Here is a 21,334-nt window from a genome sequence, read left to right on the forward strand (position 1 = left end):
GTGAGTGGCACCATTTGGCGTTCGCGCCGTTGTTTCCCCATTTCCGAGCGTGTTCGTTCGGTGCTGACGCTTCCCAAAACTCCTAATCCTGCGTCTGGCGCGAGGCTCAGAACTTCGAAAAACTTGTAGTCGTGTGGGTGTCGAGTGTCCTCTGTACGAGGCGCATTGCGACTGGACAAGCTGAAGATGGGCGACCATTAGTAGCCCCACCCAGATATAGCTAATTCGTAGTTCAATGAGAAGAAAAAAAAAGTTGCCATTGACCCAACAGTTAGTACAAAGCTACAAATAAAACCCATGCTGGTTTCTTCAAAACATAGCTTGGTAGATGAAAACAATTTGTTGGTTTCGCCCGAGGGCCATAGCATTGACAGCGTTAACAAGGTTTAGTATTGTGCTTGATCTCCTCGGACGGACGTCTAACTTTACGTTGTCGCAGTTTAACCCGAAAGGGTGAAACTGCGACATTTTTTTATTGTGCACATGCCTGACAAGCTGATATATATGTGAAATTCCTCCCGCTATTTCACAGTTGTGAGAAGCGCTTGTCTTTGTCTTCCGTTCGTGCGTGCGTTAATTGTCATTTTGTTGCGCTAATTTTCCTCATGAGCAATGCAAGACCAACTAGCCCAATAATCCTTTCTCGCGGCCACTTCGCTTCGTCATTTTTGCAGCCAAACACACTCCGCGTCTCTGGAAACCCTGTAAGCCTCCCCATCAGTGGGACTGCACGGCAACATCGACGCCACCGGCGCAAATGTGTCTCGAGCATCTATATAAATGCTATTGTAATAAAAATTCGTGCTGGTGCGGAGATAAAGCCGGGTACCATCAGCACTGGGGTGCGGTAGTTCTAGCATATGAGCTAAAAAAGACCACAAAGAGAGGCTGAAATAATCGACCAGCTCGAAGCACCGTGAAAGTGAATATTTCAAATCAGTTCTGTAGAAATCTGCAAGGTGGAGGAAGTTTTATAAAACTTCCGCAGAACTGATTTGCTTGATGACGTGCGCCAGCTGACATGAATCTCGCACATACCTGCTGTATTGCGCAGCCTGGCCCATACGGCAGCGTACTTATTAATACTGGTGCTAATCGACGACGATATTGGCGAAGAAATTGAAGAAAATTATTCGAAGGGCAAAATTCTGCATCATTTAGTTAACGACAAAGAGTAACTGCTAGAGTTGATCAGTGTGGGCACTGATGAGCTGGTAGTCATTACAGAGACAGTGATATCGACAATTAGTGGCAGAGAAAAAGGACCCAGAGCACAAACAGAGAAAAAAAATCAAACCAGCAAAGGTGGGAAGATGACAGGATAAGCTTCTGGCTATGGCACCCCATAAAGTGTATTCAAATAAGCAATACTGACGTTTTCTGTACAAATGTAATTCTTAAAAAAGCGAGTCAAGGAAAAATCTAAGAATAGATTTATTTGTTTTGCCAGTGCATTATTATTATTATTATTACAAACTGAAAGGAGAGACTGGCATCTTTACCAACGGCGGCTAGTCTTTTCCCGGGGAAACCAAAGCAAAAGCACAAAAAGTGATATGCACTGGCGACAGTTTTTTAGCATGACCATTTTTTCCAAAGCTCTACCCACACAGGAAACTAAAAGGATCTTAAGAGTTCTGTTGTGGCACAGTACTGTAAACGAGTGATCGTGTACAAGAGGGTCTCAAAACGCGCAGATAAGTTCAGTGCAGATGTGCACACCAAAACGCATAACATATAACAACGCCATACGTGACATGCAGACATACAACATACTATGCGACCTGTGGTGTTGAAGGAAAATGTAGTGTTGTGGTCAACCACGATACATTTCATAAGAACCTTATTCCAGTGTTCCTTCAGAGAACAGGTCCTTGTTCTCAATCAGTCTGCTGGTCTCGTCATCGCATAGGGGACACACCTGGAAAACGCCTTTTGTAGAACTGACAGAAGGTTGTCGCGAGCCCGAGGGATCGTGAAGGAAAAAAAATGCGTTGAATCAGGTTGATGATGTAATCAGCGAATTTCGTGCTTTGGCGTACGTGTGGCTTTAAGGTAAGTTAGTTATATTTCCCAGATATTCACTGTATATGTTTCACTGTATATATTCACTGTTTCTCGCTTCTGCGCAGCCCCGCTCTAGACAAGCAAATCCTGGCTGTCCGGCCGGTCCCGACGTGGGACTAGCCGGGTGCGCGACGAGTTCGTGTCCTCGCCGGACCTCTAATAAAAGTTATTTCACTCACTCATTCACTGTATATGACGCTGTAGCATGGGTTGACAAGCTAGTAACGTGCACCTGAATCGAAGTGCAAGAGCACTTCGCTACGCTGCCAAGGCACGACGTGGTGGCGATGGTTCGATGCCGCGATCGCGAGCGCCATCACCGCTGAGGCACGGCGCAGGGTAGCCATTTTTCGGTAGGCCATTCACGTTGCTAAAACCACGTTGCTAAATCTACGTTGCTAAATCTACGTTGCTAAATCTACGTTGCTAAATCTACGTTGCTAAAACCACGTTGCTAAAACCACGTTGCTAAAACCACGTTGCTAAACCCACGTTGCTAAACCCACGTTGCTAAAACCACGTTGCTAAAGCCACGGTGCTAAAGCCACGTGGTAAAACCACTTTGGTAAAGCCACGGTGCTAAAGCCACGCTGCTAAAAGCACGCTGCCATCTTCGGGGAATATTAACTGACAAAAGCTATTTTTATTCTCCCGCCTTTGTTACGGAGTGTGTACAAAATCGCATAGACTTTTAGATTTCATCTTTGCTATTATAATTTAACAGATTTCCTCGTGAATAGGAAACACAGCACACTGTCAAATAAACCGCGTGCTTATGTTCTTAAAAGGCTTGCGATTCGATTGAATTCTATTCTTACTCCTAGAGCTTCACAGCAGTGGCTGCCATGACAATTGGTGCGATAAATGCCGAGACAATTATTAATTATTAGCCTCGTCGACAGCTGTGGAAGGTCTGACAATAGCTGCTGCTCTACGTAAACTGAAGACTTTGCCTGCGCAGAATGTTGTTCTTACGGGCCCCTGCGTTGCAACAACTCTGTCGTGGTCTACCGCCCAACAAGTTACTGTGAAAATCACACAGCCCCCGGGAAAGAGCTCGGCAGCCAAGGCTTCAAAGTAAAGTTTCAGTGAATGCCCTCCCACAATGATATTGCTGGTGTAGTGGGGAAGAGAGGCCGAAACCATTGAGAGAAGAGGACGAAGTCCAGCAGCCCGGATGGTCTTTCCCACTACACTGGCAATGAAAAAGCTGCTCATCTTGCATAAGAAGTGCTTTATAACGTTCCTAAAGGCATGGCCCTGAAGAGTAATCAGGTCACGAAGCCTGACATTCGTGATCACTTTGGGTCGCTTTGGTTTCCACCACATAATCCCTGCGTAACCAATAGATTTCTTCGAGAGAAAGCGTCACTTCTATATTGAATAATGGCAGGATCTGCGCGTAAACCAGCATGGTTATTTAAGACGGGGTGTATCAATTATCCGGAATCTACAGCATGCGACGAGATAGGAGACATTACGCAGATTAGGCAGATTTTGTGGTCTTGTGGAAGAGCGTCCATGAAATGGACGCTCTTCTCGAGAACCTGCAAAAGAAGTACCTTCCTTAGTGCGTGCCCGCCACAGCCTTTGTTCCTAGAAGGTATCAGTTATAGCCCCGAAAGAAGCTTCACATTTTCTTAATACACTCTTCGGAGAGAATGGTTGTTGGACATGTTGTGAATTGCCGCAGCGTTATTGTAGGAGACGCTCGAGCGGAGCAATTGCCAGCGTTGATCGTCAGGCTAAACCTGCCTGTTGCTACGACTCACCACCAACACCACCACTACAATTATAATTTGAATTTTTTATTGCTAAATAAGTAAATAGTAACTTATGCCGGCGGGGAACTTGAAATTGCAGAGTCGAAGTCAGCCACCACCCAAATCATGACTTTTCGTTAGACACTGCACGCCTTGCACTAGTTTCGAGAAATACGGACTCGGGATGTGTAGCTAAATTAACTGCTGTTCCAGTTAGTATATTTCCGCGATGTGAAAAAAAAATGCAGTACTGCGGGAAAACTCCGTCCTACCAGAATATTGGTGCGCTGTAAGTGGCCGCCACAGGAATGTGGCTACGGAAGCAAAGAATCGAAGCCACACGTTAAAGTATTCCACAGTATCGGCTCTCTTACTACGAGCGCGGCATAAACAGAGATAGAGAGAGGGAGAGAAAGAGAAAGGTAAAGCCAAAGAGGTTAACCAGAGAAGATCTCCGGTCGGCTACCCTGCACCGGGGGATGGGAAAAGGGATGCGATAGATGAGAGAAAAAAGAATAAGGCGTACTGCGTGATGTGCACGCCCTGACGCCGGGCAGCACTATAAACAGAAATACGTGGGCAAATGCGTCGACAATACACTTCATGCAGTTGCTTCTTTATGTCTGTATTCGCGTGCGCTTCCCATGCAGCCGCTGAGCCAAAACGCCTTTTCTGTGGCCTTGTTGAAACCCTGTTGAACTTTGTTGTGAAACGGCATATCTTCTCATTTAATGTTTACGCAAGTTTTTTCAGAGAAAATTATAGCGTCTACTTGGAAACCGAGCAGTCCAGCGTCTTGGTCTTCAAATATAAAACAACATGGGATACTATTATTCCGCAGTAAAACTCCTTTTTCATCCGTCGGCAATCTTAAAAGTCTCAATACAAGAAACCTCTTTCGATTTCCTTTTTTCCACCAGGAACGTAAAGTTTTACAATACCGCCTGAAACCCGTGTTGCCTCAGCGCAAAATGTCCCCAGTGGGCGTTAACGAAACTTTCAGCTCGTGAAGTGCCATTGAAAGACTACTATAATTAAATTATTTCGCAATAAGGTGCTCTAGACGCGTCTTGGCTGTACAAATTGTCGCTTATGGGCGAACGCGTTCTCGGCAGTATGAATGATATATGAGATACGAAAGCGTGACGCGTTTCATCCAATATTTTACTTAAAAGTTGATTGCCCTCGCGTCTCCTACCTTTCTTTTGTTCATGTGGGTTCACCGTACGGACTGTAAAACATATCGAACACGACTGGAGCTGTTTAATCAAACGAGTGGCAGTGCACGTGTTTTCACAACAGCCTGGTTTGTCGACACAGATGAATTGCTCTCACAACGGTATCCTTGCGGGGACAGTGTACACCTTTCGGCGTACAGTCGGCGTTCAAAGTTTGCGGACCGCGGATCGGAGAAAAAAAAATTCATATTTCGGCAGTCTGTTCACGAAGCTTGGTATCCGCATTTCCAGCCTTCACTAGGATACGCGAACAATGCAGAGTTTCACGGTTTCACTAGCAGCGGTCACAAAGTTATCGGCAATTAAAAATATTCTCAGATCACGCGAACCGTAATCTTTTGTCGCAGACTGCAGTCCCAACTCATGTTGAACTGAGCGCGTTCAAATTCTATACACGGGTGTAATTTCGCATTTGATATCTTTTACCTCAATTTGAAAGAGTCACCGTACTTCCCAATGAAACACTTTTGCTCCTAAATGTTTTGTATAGTCATTGTAGCGGTGTACGAGATAGATAAAAGGCAAGAAAGTGAGGCTAAACGCCGTCGGTATCCCTACACTTACGTAAAGAGAAGAGACAAAAAAAAAGACATAGGCAGGGTGCACATACCTGCAAAGTAAAATTTCTTGACACAGTGACAGGTGGCCGTGTACTACAGTTACGTTCAAGATGCGCAAAGTAACCTCAGCCAAGAGAGAAAGCGTGTACAGAAACAGTCAGGGGGTTAACCAGATAGCGTCAGGTTTGTTACGGAGGTAAGAAAAAAGGAACTAGAGAGACAAAGTAGGGGAAAGCGACCAAAGCGCGCACTAACGAGAATGAACCTATACGAGAATGAGAAACGGTCGTTCAGGTTGATGTGATTCAAGCACCCTCTGTTGCGTATTACGTCTTACTTCCCATGCACTTGCTATACGAACATCATCCTAGTGATATACCATACCGACAAATCCAAACTGTCACGATGATGAAGAGCTTGAGTTGTATGAGAATAGCGACTACCGAATTGCGAATAACAGGTACTTGTTTCGATGGGCAACGAAATTCCTTGTAGGATAGCTTTAGGCGTCTAACCGCTCACATAAAAAAAAAAAAAGAATGGTGGGGTACGAGAAGAGTCGACCATATAACCGGGTGCGGTACGACCAGTCACTGACTGACAATGCACTATTCATTCTTAGGGTACCGATTTCTGTGACAGCATCGAACGCTGCATATCTTTCCGCGTGCGTTTACACGGGGAAACCAGGTAACAATCGGTTTCATCGCTGAGCTGCAGCCCACAATCTCTCGCGCTTTCAATTATTCACGTACCACCCACCTCCCCGAGAGCCGCAGTCAAGCGCGCAGCTAATCTATCTTTTCCCGACAATAGATTACCTGTGTATCGTGCTGTATAGCACACGAAGCTGCTGAAATTTTTTTCAGGTTCACTTGCACTTTTTAGTTCTGTGATCGAAATACCGAGAATAGAGGGGTATATGCGCTTTCGCTATGGCTGACATGGTGGCATGAGCTAGCCGTCTCTATATTTCAAACACGAAAAAACATTTATTAAAAAAGCGTGTATCCTCGTCCTTGTTGTAATTCGGGCGCTCGTATGTTGAAATTATGATATAGGCTACTTTAGCTTTGTTGCTTTAAACAAAACAGTTTTCCCAATATCGAATCATTGCACTTGCCAACGGCTTCAAAACCTCCGGAAGTCAAACACAAGTTTCTGGAGAATTGTAGCATAAGGCCAACAAAATAAACGCTTCATCTTATAACGTTACCGTACAGATGTGCAGTGCAATTAAGTGACAAAGTGGCAAGAAAACATTGCTTCGTAGTTGTTTTTTTTTTAATCCGAGAAGGAAAACTGACATCAAACGTCTATCTTGCGAGCTGGCTGCTGTCTACACGAACCACAGTCGCATGTCGACATCACGCCTAATTCGGGCATCCGCGAGCTACAATTTAGTCCTCACCATCATACGACACTACGTGCTGCCTATGTAATAGCTTAAGCCGATAAAGCGTCGTCCCTTTTCTGGTAACTAATAGGTATTGCTCTCGATGACTCAGACGACTTGTGATCACGTCTCCACACATGAATATGTGAGTCGATTTCAGCAGCGGGGGCAGAGCTATAGTTGCAAATGAGTCACATCCACTCCGTGTGCCGAGATTACGGGCAGCCGTGCAGTTCTTCGTTTCTCTTGAAATATAATTAAGGGTATCAGAAAGGCCGCGACCTAGCCAGTGCCCGCTCGTGGACTGATTGCGACAGAGACGAGAAAATCTCTTCATGTCGCAAGCGCATGGGCGTGTACCAAATAGGCGTACTCGTGCGCACGATTGATCTGCTTCTCTAAGCTAGCTGGGAAAAACGCAGCCCACGCTGTCCAGATCGGGCGTGAGGGCAGCTTACAAGCGTGCTCATTCTAATTCATTTTTGCTTCGCTCTTTCGGGTCCCACAAGACGCATGAGGCTGCACTGTCGCAGGTTCTTTTCAGCCCACGCTGAGTAAATCCCGAATACAGGTCTCTTGTTTCCTTTTTTCTGAAGCTATCAGTTCGCCAGGTTACCGACATAGGAGGATAACAAACCACAAAACGATTCCGTAAAAAGAAAATTGAAAACCAATATGCGAGTGAGCTAGAAAAAGGAATTACATGGGAGTGTCTCATTTGGCCAACACCGTATGCCCTTTGATTTGCGTTAGGAGTGAAGCAGCAATATTCAAGCCGAAAGCTATTGCAACATGTGAAGTTGGCGAGACAACTCTCATTAACGGAGTCATCCACGTTGTTTCAACATAGTTTTGCTAAATGTGGCCCCGCTGCTGCACCTCTGTTCCACGTGCAAGTTGCGAGGCTTTGTTAGTGTCCACCGCCAGGCTTAGAGCTACATAAGGAAAGAAAATTCACGGGACAAATTGCTACTGGGCTCCTTCACCGTACATTATCTGCGCCGATTTGCTGTATGCGCCTTCTACAGCTCCTTTGAGCCTTTTGAAATTGCACAATTTGTAATGCTATTGAGGGCATTGTACATTTAAATGAATACATAGAAGCATGATGGCCGGGACATATTTTTCAGGCAAAGACTCTATAATGCCTATTAACATCCCATCTATACTTAAAGTAATCGCAGAGAAGATCAGAGTTTCCTCGCTTGCTTTTTGGTCCCTCTTATCGGCGTCCAAGGCGAGGGCTCACAGGCACCCTCTCGACCACAAGAGCCCCCAAGAAGCGCCGAAAGTCGAGGACACAGACAGGCACACAAGAGGCTTTAACCGCATTAGACAACACGCGCTGACCCAAGAAGAGTAAAACGCACTTAAAAAAAAGAAAAAAAAATCCAACCTACAATGTTTGCAGGAGCCCAAGAAGTAGGCAGGGGTGGAGCGTTTGCGCGCGCATCAAATTTATCATCATCTGCGCGCCACCGCGCAAGGCAAGGAACAACCGGCGCGCGAGGGCCTCCTGCAGCGCGCGCATTATAAAGCCGCCAAACAACGTTAGGCCTAATGCGAACCACGTGACGTGGCTAACGACGTCTTTCCTGCAGGCATCGAGTCGTCGCCGGCAGCACGGAAGGCGTTAGCGGCATCGCTTCGCGTGGCACGCCGTACTCCGTTTCTCTCTCTTTTTCCTTTGTTTTCGTTTTCTTTTTTTTTTTGTTCCCTGGACCACCGCGTTTTTTTATGTCCTCCCCATCTCCATCCTCGCTCCTCAGCGGCGATATAATACGCCGTTAATGTCCCCTTAACGGAGCAGTACTGGGCTATGACTGCGCGCACAGTGCTGTCGATATTCCTATAACCGCCATTCTCCGGTCTTGGTTCGTTTCTCTCCGCCTTGTCCTGTGCTCTGGCAGGCACACCTCTTTCTTCCCTTCCCTCTGGCCACCGGAACTGTCTACGGCGGGGAACGTTCTCGCGCATCCATTGTGCGCGCGATCGTTTTGTTGTTTGCATTGCTTCTGTTCGCGGCGGCGCGTCAGGCCTCGGCGCCTCTTGAAGCCGGAAACGAGATAAACGGGCCGTTCGCAGATAAGCCTCAAAAATACGAGACTAGTAGCGCCAAAATGGGCCGCCTATGCCGATGACGACGTCCCGCGCGGAGCGTGTTGTCCTATAGCCCCGCTTGGGCAGCAAAATGATGTCGGCTTATGCGTTCGACTTCGCCGCACAATGCGCGCGCCCTTTTACTGCGAACGAATTTAGGGCAAGTGTTTTTCGGGGATGTACGATATTTGCATTGGATATGAGAACTGCGGCAGTGCGCTGCCAGGATAGATGTGGTTTTCTTTCGTCTTGGAAGGTTGTCATCCGCGTCGTAGATCGAAGCGCACGCGCGGTTCTAAATGGCGAAAGAATGCGTGTTACGATCAATACGTTCTTTCTGTTGGCGCTGGCGCTTGAACGTTGGGTGGATACCTTTGCCGAGTTGGAAAACATTTGATATCGCCGTCGTGTAAATCAAGAAGCCATGTTCTTGTGGGATGAATGCAATTAAAAAAATTCGGCAGAGACACTTAAGACTGCTTAGTGTCGGAATGCGAGAACATTATAGCGTTTGTAGACCTCGGAACGTCGTGAACGCACTCATGAACACGTCACGAACGCACGCACTAGGCACAGCTTTAGTAAACCACAACCGTGGAGCCGACGTGACATCGGGGAAGCGTGCACGTCTTGCACCCTGGAGGTCCGGGTTCGATTCCCCTCCCAGACCGAAATGTACCAAATTTTCTTTTCAAGGCCATTAATTTACTTTGTTTACAGGAACCTCCCTGAGAAATGTGACGTCAATCCGAGCATTTTCTGACGTGATTTTACCCTTTGCGGCGTCAGCCATTTTGGTACCATGTCTCGGTCACGCCGACGGATTTTGGTGTAATGGGGCATATAATGCTGTAGCATTAAAAAAACACGGGACCAGCATTTTTCAACTAGTCTACTTGATAAACCGCGTCATTCAGATCAATCTCAATAACATTATAGCTGTGAGTGGTATGAATGCCAGCTGTGGTCAACCTGCTGCTGTTGGCAATGGTATAATAGAAAACAATACGAAAACAGATTCTATCACGAGCAGATAACGTTTTCTAGTCGTAACCGATGACGGTAGTAGCACAGAACGCGCACACCATGAAGTGTACACCACTGCGTACTTTACCGCGCAAGAGCTTAACATGGCGTGGTCTTTTACGGACGGTAGTCAAACGCGGTTCTTTAAAGTTTTGTGCTAGTATAAGATAGCCTATAGGAGTACCGAAAGTCGTTGAGCTAGATGATACCCCCAATTCTACCGACATCGAGACGAGACAGAAAGACGACCCCGGCAGCAACCAAGAAAAGAGAAAGCCAGCATTCTAGCACTGAGTGCGGAGACCGAACGAAGAAGCAGACAGTGGAGTTGGTAAACCTAAAGAGATAAGGTGCAAGATGTAATGGAACGACAGATTGTGCATAGCCCTTTAGATTCAAGTATACTCGCTTTGGTTATGTCCTTAAGAGACAAAATGTGCCTGCGAGTGCGACTGGCCACACAAAAGTATTTAACACGAGTATTTCGTAGCATTAATTTCTTGGTAACCTAGCAGTGGCCTTTCCTTTTTTTCTGAAAGGATTCGAGTTTCACATTGCGGCAGAAGGAATTCGACTAAGGGGGCGACGTGTGAAACAGGCTCGAGTTTAACTGAAGCGTTCAGCAGTAGCCAAAGTAGGGTAACTGCTTAGTGGCTTCGGTGGAAGCACTAAAACCGCTATTTATCCCCAGGATGTCAAGATGCTGACAAGATGCTAGCAAGTCGAATCGTACCACCTGCGCGACGCGGCGCTTCCGTCACGTCACCGCGCCGGCACCGTAAGCTCTACACTTCTGCCTACTGGATCTACCCGGCGCACGCGAGCACCGACGTCCCATAATAACACCATCCACGCGTCAAGCCTAAGCAGTTGACGTTACCACGCCACAATATTGTGCAACTTACCGCATTACGGCGTGATATCGCGACCTCCTCCCAGTGAATTTTCTGCCATGGGTAACCCGCCCGCGATGGGATAGCGACGGGGACGAGCGACCGGCGGCGTCGGTGACTGCCGGCCGTTAGGTCATTTCCTTGCTTCACTGGTAGCTTCAATAGGGCTGCAAAATTAAAAGGAGCAGCGATAGTGAAACTGCGCTCCTTCGTCTGCCTTGCGTCGCAAACGCACAAGCAAATTACTGACTGTTTAGTGTGCAAGAATGGCGCCACGCTGCTTCTAAATTTGCACCCTACACGGACTTCTCCTTCGGCTTAGATTCCGTTCAGAATAAGCACTGCGTAAGTCGAGCGTCTTTGAGAGACCTGTCGTGCAACTTGTCGATTGCCTTTTCTGGCGATCTTGTAAACTTGTCGTATTTTACGAAATCCATGCAATAACTGAATAAAAATAGGCACTGTCGATAAGATATTTACTTCTCATTGTTGCAATTTGTAGTGAGATATTTACAGATAGTAGTTGCATTCTCAAACTTTATATTTCACATCGTTAACTATCACAACGCATGACTGCAACGCATAATGGCCACTGATCGCCAACAGCCACGCACATAAACAGACTGCTCTGACGTGACCACTATTACATACTCTTAGGAAATGCAGATTCCCAATGCGCTGGCTGTGCAAATAACAAAGAGCGGTGCCGCCGCCCAGATGACCATTGTTCGATGTGAGTTTAAGTGCCTTTTATATTTATTATTTCCTCAGAAGGACGCTCACCATCTCGATGCTAAGTTTTCTAGCTACGCAAGAAGTGTACACACAGCTTTACTCACTCTCTGTAGCTTTGCGTCTCACGTCTATTACAGTACAAAATATTGAATTGGGCTTCTCCCTATGCTGACTCTAATTGTGGAGAAGCATGCTTTACATGCAGCTGGACAAGTTGGAATGTTTTTTCCTTTTTTTTTTTTTTGTTAGTGTGCTATTACGCCGGCATGACACGGTAACAAGAAGGAATAAAGAATAACACCTATTACGTCTAATTACTTATTGCGTGATATACCTCAAAAGTGAGATGAGTGACCGTGGCGTAGACGGGTGCTAAGAGGGCTACTGACCCAAGCTAAGGCCCGTATTAACAAACGGAACTTTAATAGGGCGTCAATAAGTGCGGGAAAAGTACAAGGGTTAGGAAAGTTTTAGGAGAGCACTTCAAGAACGACACTTAAGTATCACTTTCGAAAGTAACACTTTTCGGGTCAAGTATGTCATGTGGTGTCGAGGGTACGTAAATAATTTACGTGTACGATTAGTTCAATCGTAAAATTTTTTTTCTTGCTGTAGAGTAATGTGGATATAAATGTTGCAGTGCTTGCACGAGCTTTCTGCCGAGTAATATACACAGAACTATTTGGTTTTAGCGCTTTACTCAAACTCGTCCGTCCGCAAAGGATCTCACAGCCACTGCGGTTGTGTGAGTCGCCGTCCCGAATTGTTTTTTGTTTTGTTGCTGAAAACGTGCGGTGTTTGTGCGTAGTGTGTCTGTGTGTTGTGTGTTTGTAACCCGCGCGGACGATGGAAAAAACACTTTTTTGAAGAAGAACGCGCCATGCTCCTGGAGTACTTAAGATTGCCTTAAGTTGCCTTAAACAGCACTCAAGACTGCCGTAGCAGTCGGCCATCTTGCTTGCTAGGCGAGAGTAGCTAAAGTCGCACTTAAGGTTGCTAATAACTGTACTTTACTTTTCGGCACTCAAGTACGAATAAAGTTCAACTTAAGTACAAGATTTGTCTATTAAACGTGTTAAGCATCAACCGGCCACTTAAGTCATAAGTTAAGGGTAAGTTCCGTTTGCGAATAATACGGGCCTAAGTCTCTGTGAATGAGTAAGCCCGCTGCCATACACAGCGGCGGATAGGGAAAGGAAAATTCACCTTCTAGTTCATTTTACCATGTTCGGATTTCATTCCGGCGTTACAGTAAATGAGCGATAACTCGTGTGGTACAGAAGAAAGTGTTAAAGTGAATAGCGGCAACCGCTCCATTTAGACTAAAATGAAAAGGCAACAGTGCCCGTCTTTACACACACAAAAAAAGAAACACACACACACACACACACACACACACACACACACACACACACAGAAAATTTTAACTTTGAAGTCATCAAAGCTAACTTAAAATATAAAGAAAATCCGTGCTGCTCGAAGTGCCTCGGTAAAGAAAATTATGTAGGAGCTGGGAATCAATGTAAATTCGAAAATTTGGTCACATGGTTGGCCTTTAGATCAGGAAGCACGCACGCACGCACGAACACACACTCGCGCTCACACAATAAAAAATTTCATACGCAAGGAACTTCAAGATTTTATTAAATTAGACTGTTATGCCGAGTCTTGAAGAGATTAGAGCCGAGAGGTACAGGCTTAATTTGTGTATTCTTTTTGCCAATTTTACATGAAAAACAATTGTTATGGACTTAGAGAACTGCAGAATACGTAACCGCGATTGACAGAGGACGTATTGTGCTCGCGCATGCAGTGGCAGCATATTTCCGCACTGACTGCCGTGATGGTACCACGTCATCTGACCTGCAAACTTGGTTAAATCTAGGACACCGTCAGTATCTACACCGGCGCTCGTATTCTTGGGAAGTATGTTAAGAGTAGGAGCCGGTGAGCTGTCGTAGTGAACCGAAATAACCAGCCAATATACACACAACTTAAGAAAATAAATGCTTGCGAACTAGTGACGTTAGCCTGATGGGTTTCAGTTTTGTGTTTTTTCATCTCTTCTGCCCATCTTGTTTTCTCTCGTTGAAGGCAGCTAACCGGAAATATTTCGTTTTTTCTCCTCCCGGCAATTTCTCTCTCTCAACTGCAATATTAAAAAGTTTTGCCGCCTAGATGACACTGCGAGATCCGAAGAGACGTTCTCCCGTCAGGCTGTTAGCAAGAAGGTTCCGTTGAAGTATCTCCAGATCGGAGAGGATGGCTGAAAGCTTATTGGGAAGATTTATTCTTTCAGATGAGTTTGCCGTTGCCATGTTCGCGCTAATTTCCCGATGAGGCTGGCAGCGCCCACAACGCGTTCAGGAACATTTTGTGAATCTTGGTGTGACTTCGGCTTACACATGATTGTAAATTGCCCATCACTTTCAAGACAACAAGGATAATGTGTACAATACACACATCATCTAAGCCTAAAGCTACACGTTCGTAAGCAAGGGAAGCGCAAAGACGTGGAATTTTCCACCAAACATACACTACACACAAAAAAATATAAAAAGAAGAGAACAAAAGATGCAACGCCTACAGCTGTAAAGCACAGCAAAACAATGCAGGTGTGTACCTACTCACCTGCCTCCACTTTGCTTATGTTTAATTTTTTTTTCTGATAGCGGCTTCCGAAGATAACCTTTGATCAAAATAACTGATCAAATAATGATCAATAATGATCAATGATCAAATAATGAATAAATGATCAAAAACAATATGCACCAGTGTACTGATAAAACCACTGATTGAAGATATCGTAGATTTAGGAATGAACAAACGGCTAAGCACAACAATAAAGAGACGCCACAAAAGGCAGCAAATACATCCAATTTATATACGAACGCAGACTCGCACTCCCTTTGCTATCGAAATGTCCATCTTTTTTTTTTTCTACCCCGCAAGTGACTGCAGCTCCTTCCTTCTTCCGACGTCGCGCTTTTTGAAGGTTGTCGGCGAAGCAAGATCTGATAGAACACTGTCCCCGAATGCCGCAGTCCCACACGCGTCACGTGGCTGCACGGAAAGGGCAGACGCGCAGAGGCAGCGCGTTAAGAGAAGACGCCAACGAGTTCCTCCTCCTCTCCATTTGCATCTGATCACGCATTTCGCTAAAAAAAGATGAATACAAAAAAAAAGGAGAAGGGTGACAGGGGCGCGAGAGCGAGAGATAGCAAGAGAAAGAGGTCGGTGGCAAAGCCTTTCTCGCCGGGAGCATCTCTCCAGGTGAGAGAGCTCCCCGCCACTCCGGGCCTGTCTGCTCGGCGCCCTGCATTATGCACGCCTTCGGGTGCTTGTCCCTCTTCTCTGCGCGCCCCGCTTTCTGTCGCTGGGCCCAGCGCGCGCCGCTTGAGGCGGTGACAGACGGCGGGAGCGTCTAGACGCTCCCGCGACGGCAAAATGCGCAGACTTGACGACGACGTCGGCGCACTTACACGACGACTGCGTTTCCTACGTGTACGTGCGTGCGCGAGCAAGAGCACGTGGGCCTTTCATTTAATATAGAAGCAGCCCAGCTAGAGCGCGGACGCGAACAAAACACGGAAGGCCGAGTGTGCGAGCACGTAAGGACAATAAAGAAGCGACGTACAGAGGGCGCAATATGCGAGTGCTAGGTGCACTAGTGTTTCGTGAGCGTGATTTTTCTGTGTCATTCGTGTTATTTCTTAGCGAGAGGAGCGAAAGGGAAACTACTTCTCACGGGGTAGGACAGAGACAAAGTGTCGTGGCTTATTCCCAGGCCTCTGCTCATTTCCTTCTTGAAGTATTCAAAGACGCCTCTTGATAAGTGCGTGGTTTGTTTACTCGCCCCTTTGCATCACTGCGACTGTGATATTTACTTTACATGTCGCAGAGGTTGTCTTTTTATTTTTTTTTAAATCGAGTGTTTACTGTATACACTACTGCCTGTCTTTTATGTCTTGTTAGGGCAGCTGGCAGTGCATGTTCAACCATGGTTTTCTGGCAGAGGAGGTCAACGAGTGGTTCTTTCTTTTTATTTTTTACTGTCTTCTGAAGTTTTTCTTCTTTCGGAGTAGGGTCGCATCATTTGTAACAGAGTTGACAGACGCTTAAACCGCTTTTGTTGCTTCTGGTTTTATAAATAACGCTTTTTATACATTCCGCTTTTATACCTACCTAGTGAGACACAGGGCCTAACTGATGCGGAATGGTTGCGGGTTCATGTGAAAGTATAAAACCTGGGCCGCGAATTTGTAGCGATGGCTTTTCAGATTCTATTTCATGTAGAGCTTCTTCGCGCTTCGTCAGTGGTGAGAACGATGTTCCATCGGCGTTATCGACCGGATCATCCGGCCGTGAACGGGGAGATGATAAGAGTGGCATAGAATCAAGTGGAAGACATCACCACAAAATCGTGACCATTGACCGTGTTTGGGAGTGCTGTGGGTTGCCTCACATATGCTTGCGGAGCACAATTAAGGTCGATCACGGCCGCGTCGGCCACATTCCTATGCGGGCGCAATCCCAAAACACTCGTGGACCATGAATTAGATGCACGTCAAAGGACCCCAGGTGTCCATATTATTCTGGAGTCTCCCGATACTGCGTGCCTCAAAATCATATTTTGGTTCTGGCGCATGAAACCACTAAACGTATTTATATATTCATTTGAAAAACCAATCTGGGAAAATGTCAAGTTACTTTACGTAAAATTTTGTTCACCGCCTTCTTCAAGGTCTGTGCAATTCAGTTAAAAACAGACAAACCTATGGGTCCTTGGCAAGTTGTTGCGTAGCCTTTAGTCCAGCTACCGTTCCACACGTGCCAGAAATAAAATCCATTCAGCTATACAAATAAATAAATGAATAAAACATTAAGCAAGCAATGACCAAATCAAACAGGCGCGTCCACGTGCAATGACAATTTGTGGGTTAATGATTCTTCCCGTAATCGTTGCCGCAACATGCGCACTGCACGCAATCGTGTTTCGGTAATGTGCACCGGGCTATCGATTTTAGTGGAAAGAGACTCGTCAAGTGGCTCCTGTAGTAGATTTTTCAATCCTGTCACATAAACTGGATTACTTGAAGATGCGGACAGTAAGTGACCTGGAGCCCTGCGGCACGCAATGCGGCTTAACGTTAATTTCCAAGCAACACGCAGGCTACGGAAAACGCCGTAGTGGAAGGCTCCGGATTAACTACGGCCACCTGGGGTTCTTTAACGTGCACACCTGTTCATTCATTTCGCTAATAGAGGAATGCGGCTGCCGCAGGTGGGAGTCAAACCCGCAACCTCACTCTCAGTAGCAGAAAACCACAACTATAGAGCCACCATGGCGGGTGAAAGCCTAAAATTTAACATTGGGACATTTTATGTGCATGGAAATGAAACAACATTATTGACGTGACGATACTTTCTTTACCTTTGTATCCGGTAGAAGGAAGCGAATGACCCAAGCCGACTTGGGGACAAAGCACGCTTCTTTTTTGGCGTATGTGAACTGGGGATACCGTGGAAGCCAGCGACGGGAGAGAAAGGGGAGAGTGCACCCAATCGAAATATCACTGTTTCCTTCGATTGGTTAGTGCTTCCCGTTTTTTTGTTTTTTTTTTTTAGTTTCTGGAACGCTAAATCCCGCGACGAAGCGTCCTTCGAATGCGTACTCAGCTGATCGGGATTGAACGCGGAGTAATTAGACGCGAAAACGAGCGGTTCAAACACAGCCCGCTGGACGGATGCGCAGTCCGTGCGTTCGGTTCATCGTGCAAGCCGTACTACGATGGCGCCAGAAGAGACGTTGGTGGAGAAAAGGCAGGGCGTCGGGCGGGGGAGGGTGTAGCCGACTACTGAGCGTAACAAAGTCCAAATCTGCGCCACTGTTGTCATTACGACGAATCGACCCCCCCCCCCCCCTCCCAATCCCCCAAACTCGACCCAAAGAACGCACACGCCCGCTGAGTATGAGGCCGATGTTTGTGGATATTTTTTTACGTTTGTGTTTTTCTCTCTCTCTCTTTCACTTCTCTCGTACTTTCCGCCCGTACGCGCTGCAGTTATGCACGGGAACGACAACCAAAAAAAAAAAAAATGGAGTTGGTAAAGATCGACGAAAAGAAAAGGGCGCTCGCTGTGCCGAAAAGGGAAAGCTATTTGCGCATGCACGAATGTTTCATCTGCAGCTCACCACGCAGTACGCAAGACAATGAACCATGCGGGGAAGCGCACTGACAGCGCGACTACGCTGCGGCTGGCAAGCGCGCTTCACCGCGTGGCTCTATCTCGTTGCGCAGCCACTATTGCCATTGCAGCGCAGGGAGGGTGGGTGATCTATAGGCATCGATTCCGATAGCCGCCGTGGTCGATGGCTTCTCTTTGTTTCGCGTAAGTGACCACTGCCGGCCAGCCGCAACGACCACCGGGTGTGTGTGTGTGTCAATAGGGTGGAGATCGAGAGCGAAGCAATTGTTGGACCGAGACGAGAGAGAAGGGAGAAAAGAAAGGGGGGGGGGGAGGGAGAAACACATTAGCAGCCCCGCCAAGGCAGCTTTCGAATTTCACCCGGTCCGCGAGCTTGCCGTCGGAGGCGACAGCTCCAATTAATAATGTAATATCAGACAGCTGGGGTTAAAGAAAAAAGAAATAAATAAAATGTGCAAAGCCGACATGTCGGCGCAGCCGATCGAAAGAGAGGGATATCGAGGTCAAAGCTTTATTTCAGGCGACGTTCCTTATGCCACTAGTGGGACGAAAAAAAAAAGACTTCAAAAAAGAAAACGTTTTTGAGCAGATGGTATTGACAGGCTTTATAATTACATCTTCGCCTATCTGTTCGTTTGCCTTCCGCTTTTCCCCACGATATTTCTCACAGCTAAGGGCGAGGATTATCTCGAAGCACTGACAGTGAAAAAAAAGAAAGCAACAAGAAAATGAAAAGATTTAAAAATTATGTTTGGATGTCTCAGAACATAACTGAGGTCGCTCAATGACAACTCAAAATGCAAATGGCACTGAGCGAAACTGAGTTTTCTTAGTTACGGTGTTTCAAACAATCGCACTTATAATGACGCTTACTCCCAGGCCGTTATGATTCTTTTTTATTGCTCTTTTTATTTTTTCTTCTTTGAGTCATCTGATTTCACAAGCTGCTTATTGGGGGTCATTTTAGCCCCTGCGCAATTTGGAACCCATTGTACTGACTCGAGCTTGAGCTTTTTACAATCGTTCTTTTCGCATCGAACGTGCACATACGATTTCATTTTTGTAGGTGGTTCCTCTCTGATTTTTTCAAGGGACCTAAACATAGCCTCTACTGTTCATTTGCTTATTAATGCATCTCTTTGTCCCTCGGACAGAGCTATCTTAATGAGTTTCGTGACCACGACTTTTTTTTTTTTTTTCAGCGACTTGCCACAGCATAAAACAATATACCAAGCATGAAACTTTTCTCCACTCCATTCAGCGCCGTTTCAGAAGGGGGATTAAAAGTGTAGGAAGAGTCACTACGTACGCAAAATAAAGTCAATAGAAGTCGAGGTCAAGCCAGGAGAATTCGAATGAAACCACGTGCTCGACGAATAGGAAATAAAGCATTGTTCATCAGTTCCACAGGGTCAAAACTATTTCTACAGCAACCGAACATAGATGAACACCATTTCCAACAACAACTGAAAGCCAGCTTCAGCTGCCGCTTGCTTATAATTCTAGACAGTCAGCGCTGGTTGTGGCTCGTGCCCTGCGCAACTTTTGATGCGGGAGACAATAAAATGTCGCTATTCTAAAAACAAAAGACGAGACGGCGCTCTTCGGTCACTGCTGGTCATTGAACCATTAGGCACCACATGTCATAGGTGTAGCAGAGCTCACGCGCTCTTGTTACAACGCGGCAGGTTTATCCCTAAGCAATCAATACTGTATAACGCGGAACAATGCGTCGAGAATTGAGTATGGGCTGGCTGTAGAAGAATCGATTTGAGCATACGCTGGGCTGGCCAACGCAACTCGACCTGCTCGCTTTGACGTTGTTTCTTCCAGAGCGCAGGGGACGTATTCTGCGACGATCACTTTCAGCGACAGCATAGCATTCAGGTTCGCGCTGACTGGCTGGTTGGGCAAAATCGGATGAGCTGGTTGATTGGTTGATGACTACGTCACGCGAATGCAATAGTATTGCCGAGGCTATCGTCGCAGAATACGTCCCCACCTCTCAGATGCCCGTTCCTGTGGCGAACGCCGGCGTTGTCCCCCATAACCGAGCGAATAAGCACAGCGAAAGATGAAAGCGAACGCCGATCGTAGCGGGTGATGAAAGACGCGAGAAGGAAAGCGGAGGAGGAGGGTGCAGCGGAACGATGAGGCGGAATATCGGAGCAGGAGGATATGGCGAAAGCGTGAGAATAAAGCGTAGTGCCGCGCGAGACAGGCTTTGCGGCGACGATGACAACGAGATGGCGCTAGAGTAGCGCGCACCTTCTTTGTGGAAACAAAGCGCTACATGAAGAGAGGTCTGTCTGCGGCGGTTGCTGTGAATCGCACCCACGTGTCACCCACGTGTCACCCACGCGGTCTCCCGATTAGCGAGACAGTCGCGCCACACTTCGCTCCACTTGCAACGTGTCGCAAGAGACAGATTGTCTGCGCCAGCCTGTATAACGCGTTAATGAAACACGTATACAGCAGCGCTAAAATTTCGCATTAGGGAGTATCGTAATCGCGAGTGAACTTTTTTTTCCTGCCGCTTTCTATCGACGAATTTGCAGTAAGCCAGGCGCATAACCAAGAAGCCTTCTGCACTCTATTTATTAGATACCTATTCAAATCCAGTCCATCCTTCCTTCCGGCTTCTGAATACGTGGCGCGTAAATTAATAAAACAAGAAGTTTTTTAACAAGCAATTAAAAAGAAGTTTTTGCCTGCTCTTCATTGTTGAGGAAGTTGAGGAAGAGGAACGATAGGGAATATTACACTGCATGGGGATCCACACCGCTTCCACAGCCATGGAAGACCGGTTCAGAATTAAGCCGTGAAAAATTCACATACACTCTACTTTACGGAAACTACTTAGGGTTACGATACTCCAAACGTGGATACTCTAATAGCCAGCACGTCAACCTGCACAAAGAAGCCCCGATTAGCTTGAAGGTAATGCGAACTAACTCTTAAACGAGCAGATTTGTCGCACTGACTCAAGTTGGTCAGTAAAATGGGAGAAACGTGTACTCGAATGAGCTTGATGACTGCGAAATATGCCAAGACCAGAAACTAGGAACACGCCCTCTCTTAAGCTAACCGAGCGGAGGAAAGTTTGAGCTGACCGGACTCCCTCTCGTCACAGTGCTCGGATTTGTCACGATGCGAAACGCCAAGTCAATCGAAACAGCCAGGTAGCCCACCTCTATAGGAAACGAGAGGGCCGAGAAGTCCGACGACGGTCTCGGCGCATATTCATGGCGGAGTGGCGGGATCGGGCAGCCCGGGTGCTCTAAATTAGGCTCACTGTCGCAGCGCACTTCTTCGGTGGCTTATATATTCAGGCCGTCATCCACGA

The 21,334-nt window shown here is 46.6% G+C and overlaps 1 protein-coding gene across 2 annotated transcripts in view; it reads right to left on the minus strand.

Annotated features, from left to right (window-relative positions):
* The window catches only part of LOC125946251 (uncharacterized), a 239,011-nt gene that overhangs the window by 128,095 nt on the left and 89,582 nt on the right, over positions 1–21,334 (minus strand). For both annotated transcript variants that reach the window (XM_049668858.1, XM_049668857.1), the window contains exon 2: positions 11,056–11,210. In XM_049668858.1, the coding sequence (XP_049524815.1) occupies positions 11,056–11,210 (155 nt within the window). The remainder of the gene's footprint in view (positions 1–11,055; positions 11,211–21,334) is intronic.

This window comes from Dermacentor silvarum, chromosome 6 (assembly GCF_013339745.2).
Source record: "Dermacentor silvarum isolate Dsil-2018 chromosome 6, BIME_Dsil_1.4, whole genome shotgun sequence".
Taxonomy (NCBI): domain Eukaryota; kingdom Metazoa; phylum Arthropoda; class Arachnida; order Ixodida; family Ixodidae; genus Dermacentor; species Dermacentor silvarum.